This window comes from Pinus tabuliformis, chromosome 8 (genome assembly GCF_031772625.1).
Source record: "Pinus tabuliformis cultivar Carrire ecotype Pingquan chromosome 8, CPIR1, whole genome shotgun sequence".
Lineage (NCBI taxonomy): Eukaryota > Viridiplantae > Streptophyta > Pinopsida > Pinales > Pinaceae > Pinus > Pinus tabuliformis.
The window spans coordinates 1,859,739,373-1,859,754,615 of NC_142294.1; the positions used below are offsets into that span (position 1 = coordinate 1,859,739,373).

Below are 15,243 nucleotides of genomic sequence, written 5' to 3' on the forward strand. Positions count from 1 at the left end.
ATACTTAATTCACAAGTAGTTTCTTAGAATTTTCTCCAAATTCAATCAACTAAGAATTTCTTGGAACAACTTTGTCTCGTAAACACTACAGAGTGGAGAGGTTCTACGAAGTTCATGAGTTGAAGGGTAATCTCGACCAAAGTAATTTTGTAAAGTTTTTTCCATTGTTTATGAGAATATATAAGCCTAGCCTGGTATTTCCAAGAAGGGTCGAGAGATATTCATAGCTAGTTGAGACGTTGACAAAGTCGTGCATTAAGTTGTTTCTTGGAGTTTTCTCTTCTCTTTCCACGAAGAGAGCCTTTTACACAACTTAGCCAACATATCCGAACGCTTATAGCTTTGTGTAATTAACTATGTTTAACTCCAGTTTAATCCTTCAAAGTCGCAAGGGTTGTTGGAAATATGTGGAATTTAAGCAATTATTCTCCTTCGAAAAATTAATAATTGGGAAAGCTCCTGGAAAGTGCGCTTATCAGTGGACAACTTCCTCGAAGTAGTTGAAGGCGGGTCATTCCTTTATATCAGCCCGCAATCGAGTCCCTCCACGCACTCCAAAACACGGTTTAGAAGGACACCTCTGGCACTCACAGGTTTCGCACTATTGAATTTCTTTCTGAAGTTCGCCAGGGCTTCTCCCGGCAGGGTTTTGACTGTGCATTGCATCGGTAGGTCGCGGCTACGAATCCCTTTGCTACGCCTTTTATTATTTTTTCTTCATCTCTGGTATCTTTCTGTCTTCAAGAATTCTCGTTACTGTTTTTTCATTCTGGATTTTGAGAAATGCCGTTCATTTCAGTGTACTTCAAGGTGAACTATGCTGGCGGCCTCCATGGGGTTTTGACAATCTCGGCGCATTAGTGGTCACTGCAAACAGCAAAGCGATAATACAGAGCAAACGTGACAGTGAGCACGGGGTTTCAGCTGGGAACGATCGGATCTTTAAGTTTCTCTGTCATTTCCTCTGTTTTCGCTAATCAGCTGCAACAAGGCGCTCATCAGCACCCTTGGATTTAATTTTGGTTAGTGCTAAGATAAACCCTCAGAATTGCTTCGTTTCAGGGCAGATTCGCACATTTTGCTGTTTTAAATTTAAATTTTATGAACGGCTTGTTGGTATTTATTTCCATTTTGACATAGATGGCTGCGTTATTCAGTATTTAACCATTAGCCTTGGAAGTTGTGGAATCTGATGTCGATCTGCGTGTTTAACTGAAAAATGGGTTACCTTGATTTCTTTACTTCTGATTGCTGTCCAGCGAGAAAATACATCGGAATAGAATGCTACATGGGTTTGTTTGAGACTATTTGCCACTTGGTGGTTCGGTTCCCCGCAGCTATTTTGGGAAATTTTAAAATAAACCTCTTTGTGAACTGTTTCATTCTGATTTACGTATTTTGATAACTTTTTTATGGTTTTAATCAAATGCATCATATATTGCGTGATAAAACTAGATTACATATACATTCGAGGATTAAGATATGTGTTCTAATTTCGGTTTCTTCTTTTGCTATTTTTTATTTCATGGAAAAATGATAATTTTATTCATATTGAGTAAAATTACATGTTGTAGACACTGTAACAGCATATGCTTTTATCAAAACTTGTTTCGCTAGAAACAGGATCTAAAAATAATTTACTGTCTATGTATGCTTTCCTATCTTTCTGTTTTTCCACTTTCCGCCAACTTTCATTGTTGGGCGTGGCTGTTACAATAGCCATTTGTGCTTCGTTTGTGGCAGCCAGGGTTTCTTTTTCAGACTCTGAGCTTTCTGTAGAGTATGCTCGCTTGCTGCCTCCAATTTCTTGCCCTGGGGTGTGTTTCTCACATTGTTGATGGGATTGGTTGTCTTTGGATCTATAGCATATTCAATCTGATTTTCTTCATTCTGTAAGTTGTGTGGAATGCTTTTTTTCCTGAGTTATGGGTTATTTCCTAGATATTCTGCTTCTTGATATATATTGGTGGTTTCTGTGTTTTTTCCCTCTTCTATGTCATCTGCCCATGTGGCTGAAAATTGCCAGCCTTTCGGCTTTGGTGGCTGTCTTCTTTTCCTATCTTTTTTGTTTTGTGGGCACACACTTTGTAGATGACAAGTTTGACGACATACACGACATCAGAAGGCGGTGTTTTCATAATCAAGTGGCTAGGCCCATTGCTTTTCGTTGTGAAGTAAGAGGATGTGATCTGGTAATCCTTGATTGAGATCAACCTCTACACAGATCCTGACAAATGTATAGATATCCTTGGATAGGTGCTCATTGTTTTCTTTTAAGAATTTCCCCAAGGCATTGCTGATGCCTTCTAATACCTTGAAGTGCCAAAAGTGCAGAGGTAAGTTATATAATTTTACCCACACTGGCATTTTGAAAACCACCATCGTGTTCGGAAACCACCATCGTGTTTGGGTCAAATTCCGGGAACCAAGATGTCATAAAAAGGCAAGCATTACCCCAAAACCATAGTCCCTCATTGAATGCATATTCCTTGTTCTTTACTGTGTCGAATTTGATAACAAAAACTCTTTTGAACAAAGATGGAGATTGCAGTTTTCTGTCCATATGGAGTAAATCCATTGACGAAGGGCTTCCGGTTTGGGCAAAAACCATTAAACTTGCATATCACTGCTTTAGATAAATAATCAGCGTGTATTTCATTTACCTTCTATTCTTGTTGTTTTACAAAGAAAATACATGGTAGTATGCTACTTTGTGTTTAGCAACAAAACATATGCAATATAATGCCACCTTTGTTGTTTAATATGGTCATAGAGTGCTACTTTCATATTTTGGTACAAAAAAAGCATTATATTCATCAAAATATGAGTAATACATATAGAGAGGATAACAGTGTGTTGATATATACAATATCATCAAAAGTCATTGATGCGGTCCAGAATCGATGACATACTGACATGACCAAACATATAGAGCACTATGCCTAGAATGTGTGCGAGCATAGCAAAAACTAATTTTATTTGCAGTCCTAAGCTTATAATGAGAGTATATATATACAGTAGAGAAAAACACAAAAAGAAAATAAAAAGTCTTGACAAACATAATATATCTCGGAAGATACTCTAAGATATTCTGCCAGTATAATCATATGAGAGTTTTCAGCAAATGTAGAAGTTATCCAGGAAGAGGTATTACCCCAACATCCATAATATAATCCTCCATCTTGATCTCAATGTGCATCCCGTCCAACTCATCTAGTAACCCCCTCTTCGAGAGTCTGTCCGTGGATTGATTGAACTCCCTTCCAATGTGCTCAATCGTTGAGCCCATAAAAGAAATCCAAAGTTGTTGAACTTGGAATAGCCATCCTTGGAGCGTGGGTTGGTAAATTTGCGCTTGTCCCAGAACATAATCAATGAGAATCTTGGAATCCCCAAATATATGCATAGTAGGGATGTTCAGATATCTAGAGAACCATAGAAGTCCCCAGAGTGCCATAACTTCTGCCTTCGTGTTCTTGCTGCAGCCAGCACCCCAGTGAACCCAAAATTCTTATTCCAAAGAATAGGCAATCAAGAAGCCGCATCCACACCTATTCCTTTGTGAAGCTATGTCAAAATAGCCAACCAAGTAGACCAACTTTGGGCCAGTTGGTTTATGAATGGTATCCTTCGGTCCTTTACCCTGTAGAGTGCCAATAGAGAAACCCAATATGATGCACTCCAGAACCTGCGATTCAGAATCTCTGAGATTGTTGAAGATTATGTTGTTTCTCCATCTCCAGATCTCCCAGAAGAAATTAAGGGGAATGTTGCACCATGTAGGTTGTTGTTTGCTCCACCAACTTAAGCAGTGAGAGATATGATCAAATTGTTGATATGGGAAACCAGTGTAAACAACAAGTTTTTGCTAAAGTTGTATAATCTTATGACAAAGTAAGAATAAGTGTAAATTGTTCTCCTCCACAACCCTGCAAATAACACAAAAACCCGACCCTTACCAATGCCTCTTCAAGAGGTTTTCCCACGTGAGATTCTTATTTTTCCATACTAGCCAAAGGAAAAGAATAATATTAATGGGAGAATTTCATTTTGAGAGGATTGTGAACCAACATACCTCAGGATGTAATGTCTCCTGACGACAGAGAGAAAAATATGTGTCAGCCACCATATGACCACCTTCCTTCATTTTTCCAGTCCAGGAAATCTGGTCCCTTTCAACCACAGGGAAAACTCTAGCAAGTTGCATGTTAGATCTAATATGTTCCCATTCTCTCGCCATCTACCCGTCTAGTCTCAGTTCCAAAGCCCTTTTCCAGATAGGACATCTATCTTGTCGTGATGAAATAACCTGATGCCAGAAGAAGATGTTGTGACTATTTAAACAATATATGAGATCATCTGATATATTGGAGGCAACATCAATCCCCTGAATATGATCCAAACCAATGATAATGCAGTGGCCAATACCCAGTTTCCATGCCAGTTGTAGTAGGAAGCAGCGGTGAATTTTGATGAAACTGAGCCAAATTGTTGATCCTGTAGTGATCCCAATACTTCCGCGTCACATCCAGACAGAGAAATCAAAGTTCTTTAAATACTTGTGCCGAATGATCATACCCCAGGTGCCATCACCGAAAATCCCTCTCCACATAGATTTAAGTAATAGTGCCTAGCCAAATCTTCTCAGATTCAGAATACCCCAGCCACCCAGACGCTTTGGAAGAGTGAGGTGGTCCAATTTGGCAAGGTGGTATTTGTTCTGATTTTTCATACTAGACCAGATGAAGTTTGTCGTAATCCTGTTGAGTCTTTTTATAATGGTGAGGGGAAAATGATATAAGTGTGCCCAGTACACTCCCAATTGAGTGATCACAGCCTGTGTCAGGGTGATTCAGCCTCCCAAAGATAAGCATCTGAACTCTCAACCAAATATTTTCTTATAGAAACGATCTACGAGCCACATCTAGTCGTTGACTTTATAGCTATAGGGCTTGATGTGAAATTTGAGGTATTTCAGATTCCCCCGTCAATGGTTCGAAAGCCACACCAAATAATCTTTTTATGTATGTGATAATCTCCTCATCACATATGTCATGGAGAACGATGGATTTCTGGACATTCATGAGCAAACCATAGGCATTTCCAAACTTAGCAAAAATATTAAAAAGATAGAGCCACGAAAACCTGTTAAGTATCCCCATGATGAGGACATCGTCAACAAAGAAACTATGCGAAATATATATATCCCACCCCATATGCAATGCTTGAAATTGCCCTTCTGCCATAGGTTTTTGTATGTGAAGGCTCAGCTCATCAATAGCCAAGATGAAGAGAAGTGGAGATAGTGAGAAGCCTTGTCTAAGACCCCTCCCCGCCTTGAAGAAATCTGAAGGATAGCCATTTACAACAACCACATAATGTACATTTGAGACACAAGCCATAATCCACTCTACAGGTTCCGCTTGAATACCAATTTTGTAAAGGACTAGCCTCAGGTAGCCCCAATCAAGAGAATCAAAAGCCTTTTGTAGATCAACTCTCATTATAGCAACATTTAATTTTTTATGGTGGAAAGAGTGTATACATTCCCAGGCAATCACCACAACATCATGGATCTGTCTATTTCTGAGGAACCCGAACTGTTGAGGAGATATAAACTTGGACAGTGTGTGCTTCATCCTATTTGGGATAGTTTTAGAGATGATCTTGTAGATAAGATTGCATAGAGAAATAGGTCTATATTTCGAGAAGGTGGTGGATGGAGACCTTTTTAGAATAAGAGCAATGTAAGTTTATATGAGGGTGTATATATCCACTAGTTTTGGTTTCCTCAACCATGTCCATAAGATCCTGTTTGAAGAGGTAAAAAAAATGAGTGAAAAGTTCCACTGTCCACCTGTCAGGTCCGAGGCTCTTATCCCCCTTGAAAGATTTTAGCACACCTAGAATTTCTTCCTCTGAAACAGGTTTAAAAAGAGTCGAGTTAGCAGCCTCATCAAACATGATTGGAAATAATTCCACACCCCAAAGTTGATCCTCCAGACAGTCCAGATCTTGTTGTCGGTATGCATTATGAAAATGTTGAACAACAGCTTTGCAAATATCTTGCTGCGATTGAACCTTAGTGCCAGTCGCATCATTAATCTCCCAAATAGAGTTTACCTTCCTCCAGAAGTTTGCATATCTGTGATTTTTTTTTGTATTTTTGCCCCCCTCTCGAAGCCAGATGACCTTGCTCTTTAGTTGCTAGGTGGTCTCTTTGATGAGCAGAAGTTGCTTCTTTTTGAGTTCAGGAGCGTGTATGCGGTTTCTGATATGAACAGGAATATTATGCTCAAGGAGGTGTGGGTGGATGTCCTGTAATGCTTTAGTTATGTCATCAAGCTCTTTAATCATATGCCTACGTTTTCTTTTCTCCCATGCCTTAACCTCCATCCAAAGGGTCTTAAGCTTCTCCTGAATATGCATCATAGGGGAGCAGGATCAAATCCCATCACGATTCCAGACATCACGCACAAGGAAATTGAAATCTAGGTCATCAAGCCAAACCCGATTAAACTTAAAGGGAATCCCGCCTCTATAGTCTCCCCTCCTCCAGTGAAGGGCGATAGGCCGATGATCAGAGATATGATTACACACCACTTCAGAATGGACCATCCCGAGCCGCTCAACAATCTGTTCATGCATGAGAAAACGATCCAACCGCTTTGCAACATATGCATCCCCAGATCTGCCATTATCCCAAGTTGGTGAAAGTGTGGAAGGGAAAATATCAACAAGATTGTGCTCGAAAATGATCTCCTTCATTCAGTCAGCCAGTGCATCCACCCTTCGAGAACACCCCCATACCTCATTTAGACCGATTGTAAAATTAAAATCCCCTGCAATGATAAGAGAAGCAAGATCAAGAATTTCTGAACCAATCAAGTGATCCCAGAAGGAGACGTGATCTCTATATGGAGCATATGCATTTAATATATGAACTTTACCCTGTAGGCCACGAATGTGCCCCGCGAAAAAGATGCTAGCAAAACATGAAAAGGATTTAACGTTAACCCATTTTGGATCCCAAATAACCACCAATCCCCCCAAGAGGCCATCAACATTAGTGGTCACCATGTGCCAAGCAAGAAGCATCCTCTTAATGTACTTAACCACCTATGGAACTGCATGCATAGTTTCCTGCAATAGAATAATATATGGACGAAGAGAAGAGAAAAGCGCCTTGAGGGCCAAATATTTAGGAGCGGCCCCCAAACCCCGGATATTAAGAGAGGATGAATGTTGAAACATGAGCGGGCGTTTGTGCTCTAAGGGCCCGAGGGGGGAAGAACCAGCGATAGGAACATCAATGAGGGAAGAAGGGTCAGCAAGACTGAACAAGTGAGGCTAAGAGAGACCTCGAAAATGTCGACTATCGCAATTTTGTTTGCGACGTACAATGATATTCCCAGCAGAGGAGGGACTGATACGGGGAGATGAAGAGTCAGGTGGCTTGTGAATGGTGAAAGTGCGAAGATCTAGTGTCCTCTTCTGCAGAACAAAGTCCAGATTGTTGTCAATTGAATTAGTGGGTGATTTACGCAGTGAAAGTGGTGATGTAGGTCATATTCCAATTGCCAGTGGGCGGGATGTGTCACGTGAAGGAGATGACATGGGGATATACAAGATGTGTGAAGATGAGGGCTCATCACGTGACGTCAGATGATATGATGTGGGACATGAAGGAGGATAGTCACCGAGTGGAGGAGGGCTCTTATCAGGAGGAGGAGGTGAGGTGGCGTTAGTCAGAGGAACGCCAGACCCATCCGAAGATCCGGGGGAAGAGGGTGTTAATATGTGCAAAGATATTCGGTTTAACACCCTGATGTACAAAAAAAAGGAGGATTTGAAATACATGTAGATTGAAGGGGGCTACGTCTGGGAGGAGGTGTCTCATACCAGCTACGTGGAGAAACAAAAAGATGAGAATCATTTTTTCCCGGCATATCATGATGATAGCGTTGATGAGTCCTATGTCTGCCGCCTAGTTGTTGTGGACATTACGCCAGAAGATGACCTATATGGTGGCAGTAAATACACCGAAAGGAACCCCCTAGAAGTCGAGCCATTGAACCAGATGAGTGGCACCCTAGTTGATTTCAATATGATCTAGAAAGCCCTCTTTGTATTCTTTTTCAATTAAGATCCAAGCAACGCATTTGTCCTGTGCGCCCAAACACCACGGATCAACATACACAAATATGGTTTGGTAGCCAGTAAGTGTTTGTCCAACATTGTCCTTTTCATTTCTGCAGAATTTAGAGTAAATCTATTTGTATATTGTTTTATTCTAATTGAAAATGCATTATATATATATATATATATATATATATATATATATATATATATATATATATATATATATATATATGCAATTGCATGCATATTGAAAATTTCAGAGGAAAGAAACACAAAATTCCCCTGCCCACTGAAAGACTCTCTGTATGTTTATGAAAAATAACCATTCTGAAAGCAAGGAAAGCCAACATAGTCACCCTTACTATCTCCGAATATAATGTGAAGTAGCAACCACTGCTTAGTGGAGCAGAAGGGAAATTGCCCTGTATCAAATGGCGTTGGTCTTGGCCAACAAACCACTTAGATAGCTTGCCCTAGAAAAATGGCAGACTCTCAAACCTTCAATTTTTCCAAATGGGCAACGCTTCCGATGCTTATATGAATCGAAGTGCCTTTGAGTTCCAATGAATAGCCCCGTTCCTGCTCCTTTTTCACAACACTCGATCATTTTAGACGCTTAGTATTTCCAGCAAAGTTTCGACGGATGAATGATATGGGTGATGACCAGGTTAGTAGAGAGTCGAAAGAGTTTGATCATCAGAAGTCATGCCACACAAGTTCCGAGAACTTCCTATTCAATATTCTCTTATATTATTTTCAACCCTGTGCAATTTCTCCCATAGTTCTTCCAAATTATAGCTGAATTTGGTTGAAAGTTCTTTAATAAATTTCAATTTTTTCACCCTATCCAGTTTAGGTTCATAATAAATTAAATTAATTACAATAATATTTATCATAAATTTAACAATGTTTAACCATTTTTATTTGTATTTTTATTTTTATTAAGTTATATATATATATATATATATGAGTAAAATTATTAAATATAATTATAATTAAATTAGCTTGATGTATAAAAGAGTTAAAATAGTTCTCCATTGATAATTAATATGAATTTAATATATTATTAATAAAAAAAATGATATATTATTTATAAGAATAAATTTTAAGAAAAGAAAATACTTTTTAATTTTACAGCTATTTATATTAGATATTTCGTTCTACCATTAATTATATTAGCTATAATATAATGAATTATTTATTTAATATTTAATATATATTATTTTAAATTTTAAATTAATGAAAATTCATAATTATGGATGGTTTTTGAAGTTTTGATTAAATTTTAATTTATGTTTGAAAAATCTAAACTTAAAATAAAATATGAACATTTTTAAATTTGAAACTTTGATAGCAATGTAAAGTCTTTAACTAGATTGAAAAGAAAACCAACACAAAAGATTGAATTCACAATCAATTATGGAAGGCAAGAATGTTGTCTTCCTAACCTAATCGCTAAACTTTAGGTTGAAGATTCATCGAACCCACAATTACTGCTTTCTTATATGGTTATGTGTGCCTTCATTTAAGTTTCTCGTTTGTAATGTACTTCTGTTGCTGCGGTTATATTTAGTATTTGATTATAGTTACATCGATACAAAAGATAATATCCTAACTCTCACATGATGCCTATGAACAGCTGACTACCAGACATACGGCTACCTTCCCTAACGTATATGCTCTCTTTTACGCTGGCGGAAAATCCATTATTTTAAATACCGTTCGCCATTTTCCGAGTCGCATATCGATCTTTCTCTCTCGCACGAAGTGTTCCCTTCATCCATGGAGCAAGTGCCAGACACAGTGCTAGTGGCGGTACCATACCAGGTGTTCATAAATCACAGGGGACCTGATGTCAAGAAGACACTTGCCAGCCTCATCTACAAATTCCTCACTAGATACGGCATACGGGTTTTCCTCGATGAAAAGGAGATTGACACGGGAGATGCTCTCTCCCCTGCAATCATCGGCGCCATCCAGACTGCCTCAGTTCACGTTACCATATTTTCTGGTCGTTATCCTGAATCAAGTTGGTGTTTGGATGAATTGTGTATGATTTTGAGATCACATCATGAGCGCAACACCAAGATTATTCCCGTTTTTTCCGACGTTGAGCCTTTGGACCTTCGTTACATTGAGAGCGGGCGTTATGCAGACGCCTTTGAAAAACACCAACACAAAGGTAGAGTGGCCATGGAAGTGTTGCAGAAATGGAAGACAGCCCTGAACGATGCCTCCCATATTGCTGGCCTGCGTTTTAAAACGAATGAAAGGTGAATTCACACTTCATTTATTACTAACCTTGAAGCATATTTATTGATAACTTTGGATTTTATCAATTCGGTTCTAACACCACCCTAATGATTTGCTGTTCCATTCAGTGACTATGGGGACATCGTGGAGGAAATTGTGGATAGTGTATTACAAGAGGTATATAGACGGGAAGCCATAGAAGTCGCCAAATACCCAGTCGGCCTCGACCAAGCCGTTGAAGATTTTCAAAAAGAAATTCCGCAATTTGGCCATTCAAACACTACTATGATTGTGGGGATTGCCGGAATGGTCGGCGCAGGAAAATCAACTCTGGCCAAACATCTCTACAACTTGAGACGCCCCGATTTTAGCAGATCAAGTATATGTGAAGTCAGAAAAAAGGGTTTGCGATCTTCGCAGCAGAAACTTCTTCGGGATCTGCTGGGTAACTATAATCCGCACCACATTCACAGTATCTCTCAAGGGAAACGTATTTTACACGACAACTTACCACGTCTGCGGCCAGTTTTTGTTGTTCTGGATGATGTTGATAATCTAGATCACATAGAGAGTCTGCTGGATGTGGATGCCGTGGCATCTGGGAGCCTCATACTGATCACATCTCGTGATAAGGATGTACTCAGACGCTCCTCTGTAAACGCTCTAGTATATGATGTAAAAGCATTGCATCAAAATCATGCCCGAGAACTCTTCTGCCGGCATGCTTTTTGTCAATCTAAACCATCTGAAGAGCTCGACGATTTGATTGAGAAGTTCTTGAAAATTTGTGGGGGATTGCCTCTGTCCTTGAAAGTTTTGGGAGGACTCTTATCTGTTCGGTGCGAGAAAGAGTACTGGGAGCGGCAGTTGGAAAAGTTGTGTACAACACCGCCAAACCAAATAATAGAGTCGTTCAAAGTGAGTTACGAGGCTCTGGATGCTGAAGAGAAGGAGGTATTTTTGGACATCGGATGTTTTCTGGTTGGAGAAGAGAAGGAATTAGCTATTCGAGTCTTGGAAGGATTACATGGCAACAACAGAATTGGGGACCATCTTGAAAGTCTACGTCAAAAATGCCTTGTGAACTTTGAGTATGATGTGCACTTGGAGGATTACTGGGCGCGGAATGAGGAACCCGTGGTAAGAATTACGTTTTTTTCAGCGCAGTGACACCAGTGTTCATTAATCTTTGTCGTGTTAAAAGAAAATGCCCCAAAACTGCCTTGTGAAATTTGTTTATGATGTGCAGATGATTCGTGGCGAGTTGGTGGAGATAAAACAGAAACCTCATGTAAGAATTAAGTTCTTTTTGCGCAGTCACCCTAACAGTTTTATGATCCTTGTCTTTTAAATTCTCATTCTTATATTTGCAATAACAGTTTTTTGAGAAGATTGGATACGATTATATCCGCCTATCGATTACAATGCACGATCAAGTCAAGCAATTCGCAAGACATATTGCCCGAGAAGAGTGTCGCAGGTTTCCAACGCTTAACCCACTACGCCTTATCTCCTCAGATGATCTGGATATTTTGCGAGGGCAGGTATGTGTCTTTCGTCATGTTTTTATTATGAAAAAATTATTTGATTGTATATTTGCTGATTTTGATTATGATAGTACTTATTTTTAAAAATAGTTAAATTATTTTTAATTATTATTATTTTTAAAATAAAACAAAAACTTTTAAATATTTTAACTATATATAAAAAATTATTTTAATTTGTATAAAAAAACAAATAACAGTTACATTTTCCCTGTCTTGAATATCGTTGTCAGGCCACAGGAAGCTTACAGATACGGGGGATCAGGTCCTGGAAAGGTTGCGATAGATCGTTGTTTACTCTACGGAATATTAGAGCGGAAGGTGTGCGTCTTTTTGTAGCTGAACATGCAGGTTTTGAAGATATGTGGCATTTCGGGTGGCTGAAAATGTTGGGAGAGTTAGTATGGCTTCGCTTGTGGAGCCACTCATCCTTGCGCTTTCTGCCCCCCACGTCTCTGCTAAAATTAAGAGTTTTGGAAATTCAAGGTTCCGGTAGAGTCAGGGTACGCAGATCTCGGTGAGCATATTGTCGTTCACTTTGTTTCGCCTTAAATGAAATTAATAAATTATATGTGGTTTGCAGGATCTGTCTTCCACGCGACCGCGTACTTTGAGGTCACGGCAGCCAAATAGGTCCACTATGGTGAAGCGAACAGAATCTTCAGGGCATAGTTCATTAATTCCCCAGCCTTGGACCACAGAATCTTCAAGGCAGCTTTCATTAACTCCCCGGTCTGGGATCACTGAATCTTCAGGGCAGAGTTCATTAATTCCCCACTCTAAGACCACAGAATCTTTAAGGCAGCTTTCATTAACTCCCCGGTCTGGGACCACTGAATCTTCAGGGCAGAGTTCATTAAGTCCCCCTGAATTTTCTTTTCATGGCTTTTTAGAAAGGGTGGTTAATGGCATGATTACTTTGACAAAGCTAGTGCTGAATAATCTTAGATTCCTGCGATCACTTCCAATCGATTTTTCCCAACTTCCAAACCTAAGACATTTAGATCTTTCTGGCTGCTCTCGACTGACTGAATTGCCCAATACCTTTTCTGAGTTAGTGCAACTTCAATATTTAGCATTGCAATACTGCTCCAACCTATCAATCCCATTCCATATTTTGGGAGAAATCTCCACGCTTGAGTATGTTGACTTCAAAGGCTGCGCTAAATTGGAATGCTTGCCAGAGAGAATTCCATATCAAAGGCATTTAAGATATCTTAATTTACTAGAAACCAATTTATTACAATTACCTGACAACTTGGGAATGCTCGACAAGTTAGAACAAATAACAATAGGGAGCCGAGCATTAAAAGAAATACCACTCACTCTAGCCAATTTGAAGGGCTTAACAGAGCTGTTTCTGATTCAGTGCTCCGGTCTACAGCAAATCTCACCGGAAGGAATTGCAGCCCCAAATATCAAAATTTTAGCTATAGATGGTGGTCCCAGACATAGCTCTAGTTTTCAGGATGAAGGGAACTTGGATGCTCAAAACATACATTTCAGAGTTGGTATGCGTTTTTTAAGAGATCTCATTTGGACTAACACATTCATATCCCAGATATCCATTCCTGATTGTGTTACCCCCAGGCTCGAAACTATTGATCTTTCAGGAAATATGTTTCTAATGCGCGTCGATGCCTTGCCATCAGCACTAGTAAGCCTAAACCTGCAAAACTGCTGTGAACTGAAGTCATTAACAAGCCTTTCAAATCTAGTAAATCTTAAATTCCTAAACATAAATAGGTGTATTAACCTACAAACGCTGAATATCGAAGGACTTGAATCGTTGGAAGAGATTAAAGCGGAGGAATGTTGGGAGCTGCAGAGGATACAAGGATTGAATCAGAGGGAACGATTGAATTCTGTCCACATTTCAACAGACAAAACGCTTTTCTGGGAAGATATTGGCGAAATTTTCGTGAGTCTAAGTTCTTCATTACATCCAATATTTTTTTCAGAAGAAAAGACCGGAACCTTCATTCATTATAATGAAAAAGTTTTACAATGTCATGGTACTTTAATCCAATATTTATTCATGCGAGAACAACTGTTCAAATTTGTGCTAATTAAAACCAATACATTATATTTTTGTCGTTGAATGATATTTGGGAAATGTGTGCAGGGGTCGCCTACTCACCAAGTGCCATCAAGTGCTATCTTTAGTGGAAAAGCGGATAATTACAAGGTGGGTGTTTAATTTTCCTCAAACCAGGAAAGTTATTAGAACTGAAGTAATAATGGCTACTTTCAACTTATGGAATTTGTGCAGATGTTCAGTGAAGGAGACATGCTGCGGTTTGCTGAGATGTTTAATCTTTGGATGCATGATATTGCCTCATTGCTTCCTGTCCATAAATCAGTGGATTTGCGTTTACATGGTGCAATATTGGTGTGCTTGATGAGCTCGAGCTCCCACTATGACAGCGTGACGAGCTCCCACTATGACAGCGTGCTGAATGTCACATTTACACCGGTTACTTCACCGCATCGTGAATCAGCTCTGAAGTACTCAATCAGGATTGGAAGCAGAGGTGGAAGAGGTGTACATGTATTTATGTGGACTGACGAGTCTCGTTTGTTTAAAGAGTTCAGTGTTTATAGCAAAATCAATGTAACACTCCACGCGAGTGGTACTCATAGAGTGGAGAAAGACATGGCATGCATAGTGGGGGTTGATAAGAAGACTAATGTTTCACAAGTTTGCAGAGAGTTCATAATGGCATTTGTATAAGTATACATTTGTTCCGTGGTATTTCCAATTAACATAACAAGAAGTGCCGTCCAGCGGTACCAAACTGTTTTGTATATCATCATGGGGATTTTCTTGCCCACGGGTTGAGGATTTTACATCTAGACAATAGTGACAATGGATAGTTTTGTAAAATTTTGGAAGCCATATTTTTATTTAATTTATATGTATATGATAAGATGATGTGATAAATTATATCTAATTTATATGATAAATGGATATGAATAATTTATATGATAAAATGGATATATATTTAATTATATATGTTTTTTATGGTTTTGTTTTTTTTTTTTTGTGTATATATGATGATGATGATTAACATTCACTAAGACTTATAAGCTCTATTTGACTTATAAGAAGGTAAGAGAGTAATTGGAGTTTCCTAACATTTTACTCCTATGCTCCAAAAAAAGGAGAGAGAAGTATTCCCAAATCACCATAGTTGTGTTGACTTAGAAGGTCAAGAAGGTTGTTAGTGTGATATATATTTTGAAAATTATATGGAATGTTAATATAACACTGACAATTTAAGAGAGTGTTTTTCATCTGACA

The 15,243-nt window shown here is 38.9% G+C and overlaps 1 protein-coding gene across 2 annotated transcripts; it reads left to right on the plus strand.

Annotated features, from left to right (window-relative positions):
- The first annotated feature begins 444 nt into the window (after positions 1-444).
- On the plus strand, positions 445-14,752 carry LOC149243724 (uncharacterized). 2 transcript variants are annotated; one of them, XM_089374608.1, is made up of 10 exons: positions 445-668; positions 800-1,022; positions 9,782-10,415; positions 10,524-11,535; positions 11,645-11,686; positions 11,775-11,939; positions 12,173-12,442; positions 12,523-13,954; positions 14,065-14,127; positions 14,212-14,348. In XM_089374608.1, exons 3-9 carry the CDS (start codon positions 9,925-9,927, stop codon positions 14,103-14,105), a joined length of 3,453 nt encoding a protein of 1,150 aa, XP_089230734.1. In that variant the 5' UTR covers positions 445-668; positions 800-1,022; positions 9,782-9,924; the 3' UTR covers positions 14,106-14,127; positions 14,212-14,348. The 2 variants fall into 2 exon arrangements, with proteins under 2 accessions (XP_089230734.1, XP_089230733.1); XM_089374607.1 differs by having other exon boundaries at positions 447-668; positions 12,523-13,860; positions 14,212-14,752.
- The last annotated feature ends 491 nt before the right edge of the window (positions 14,753-15,243 follow it).

Coding starts and splice junctions, on each gene's coding strand:
- LOC149243724 (XM_089374607.1), top strand. CDS start 9,925: ATGGAGCAAGTGCCAGACACAGTGCTAGTGGCGGTACCATACCAGGTG. Junction 11,940..12,172: donor TGGATATTTTGCGAGGGCAG/GTATGTGTCTTT, acceptor TATCGTTGTCAG/GCCACAGGAAGCTTACAGAT. Junction 13,861..14,064: donor AAGATATTGGCGAAATTTTC/GTGAGTCTAAGT, acceptor AAATGTGTGCAG/GGGTCGCCTACTCACCAAGT.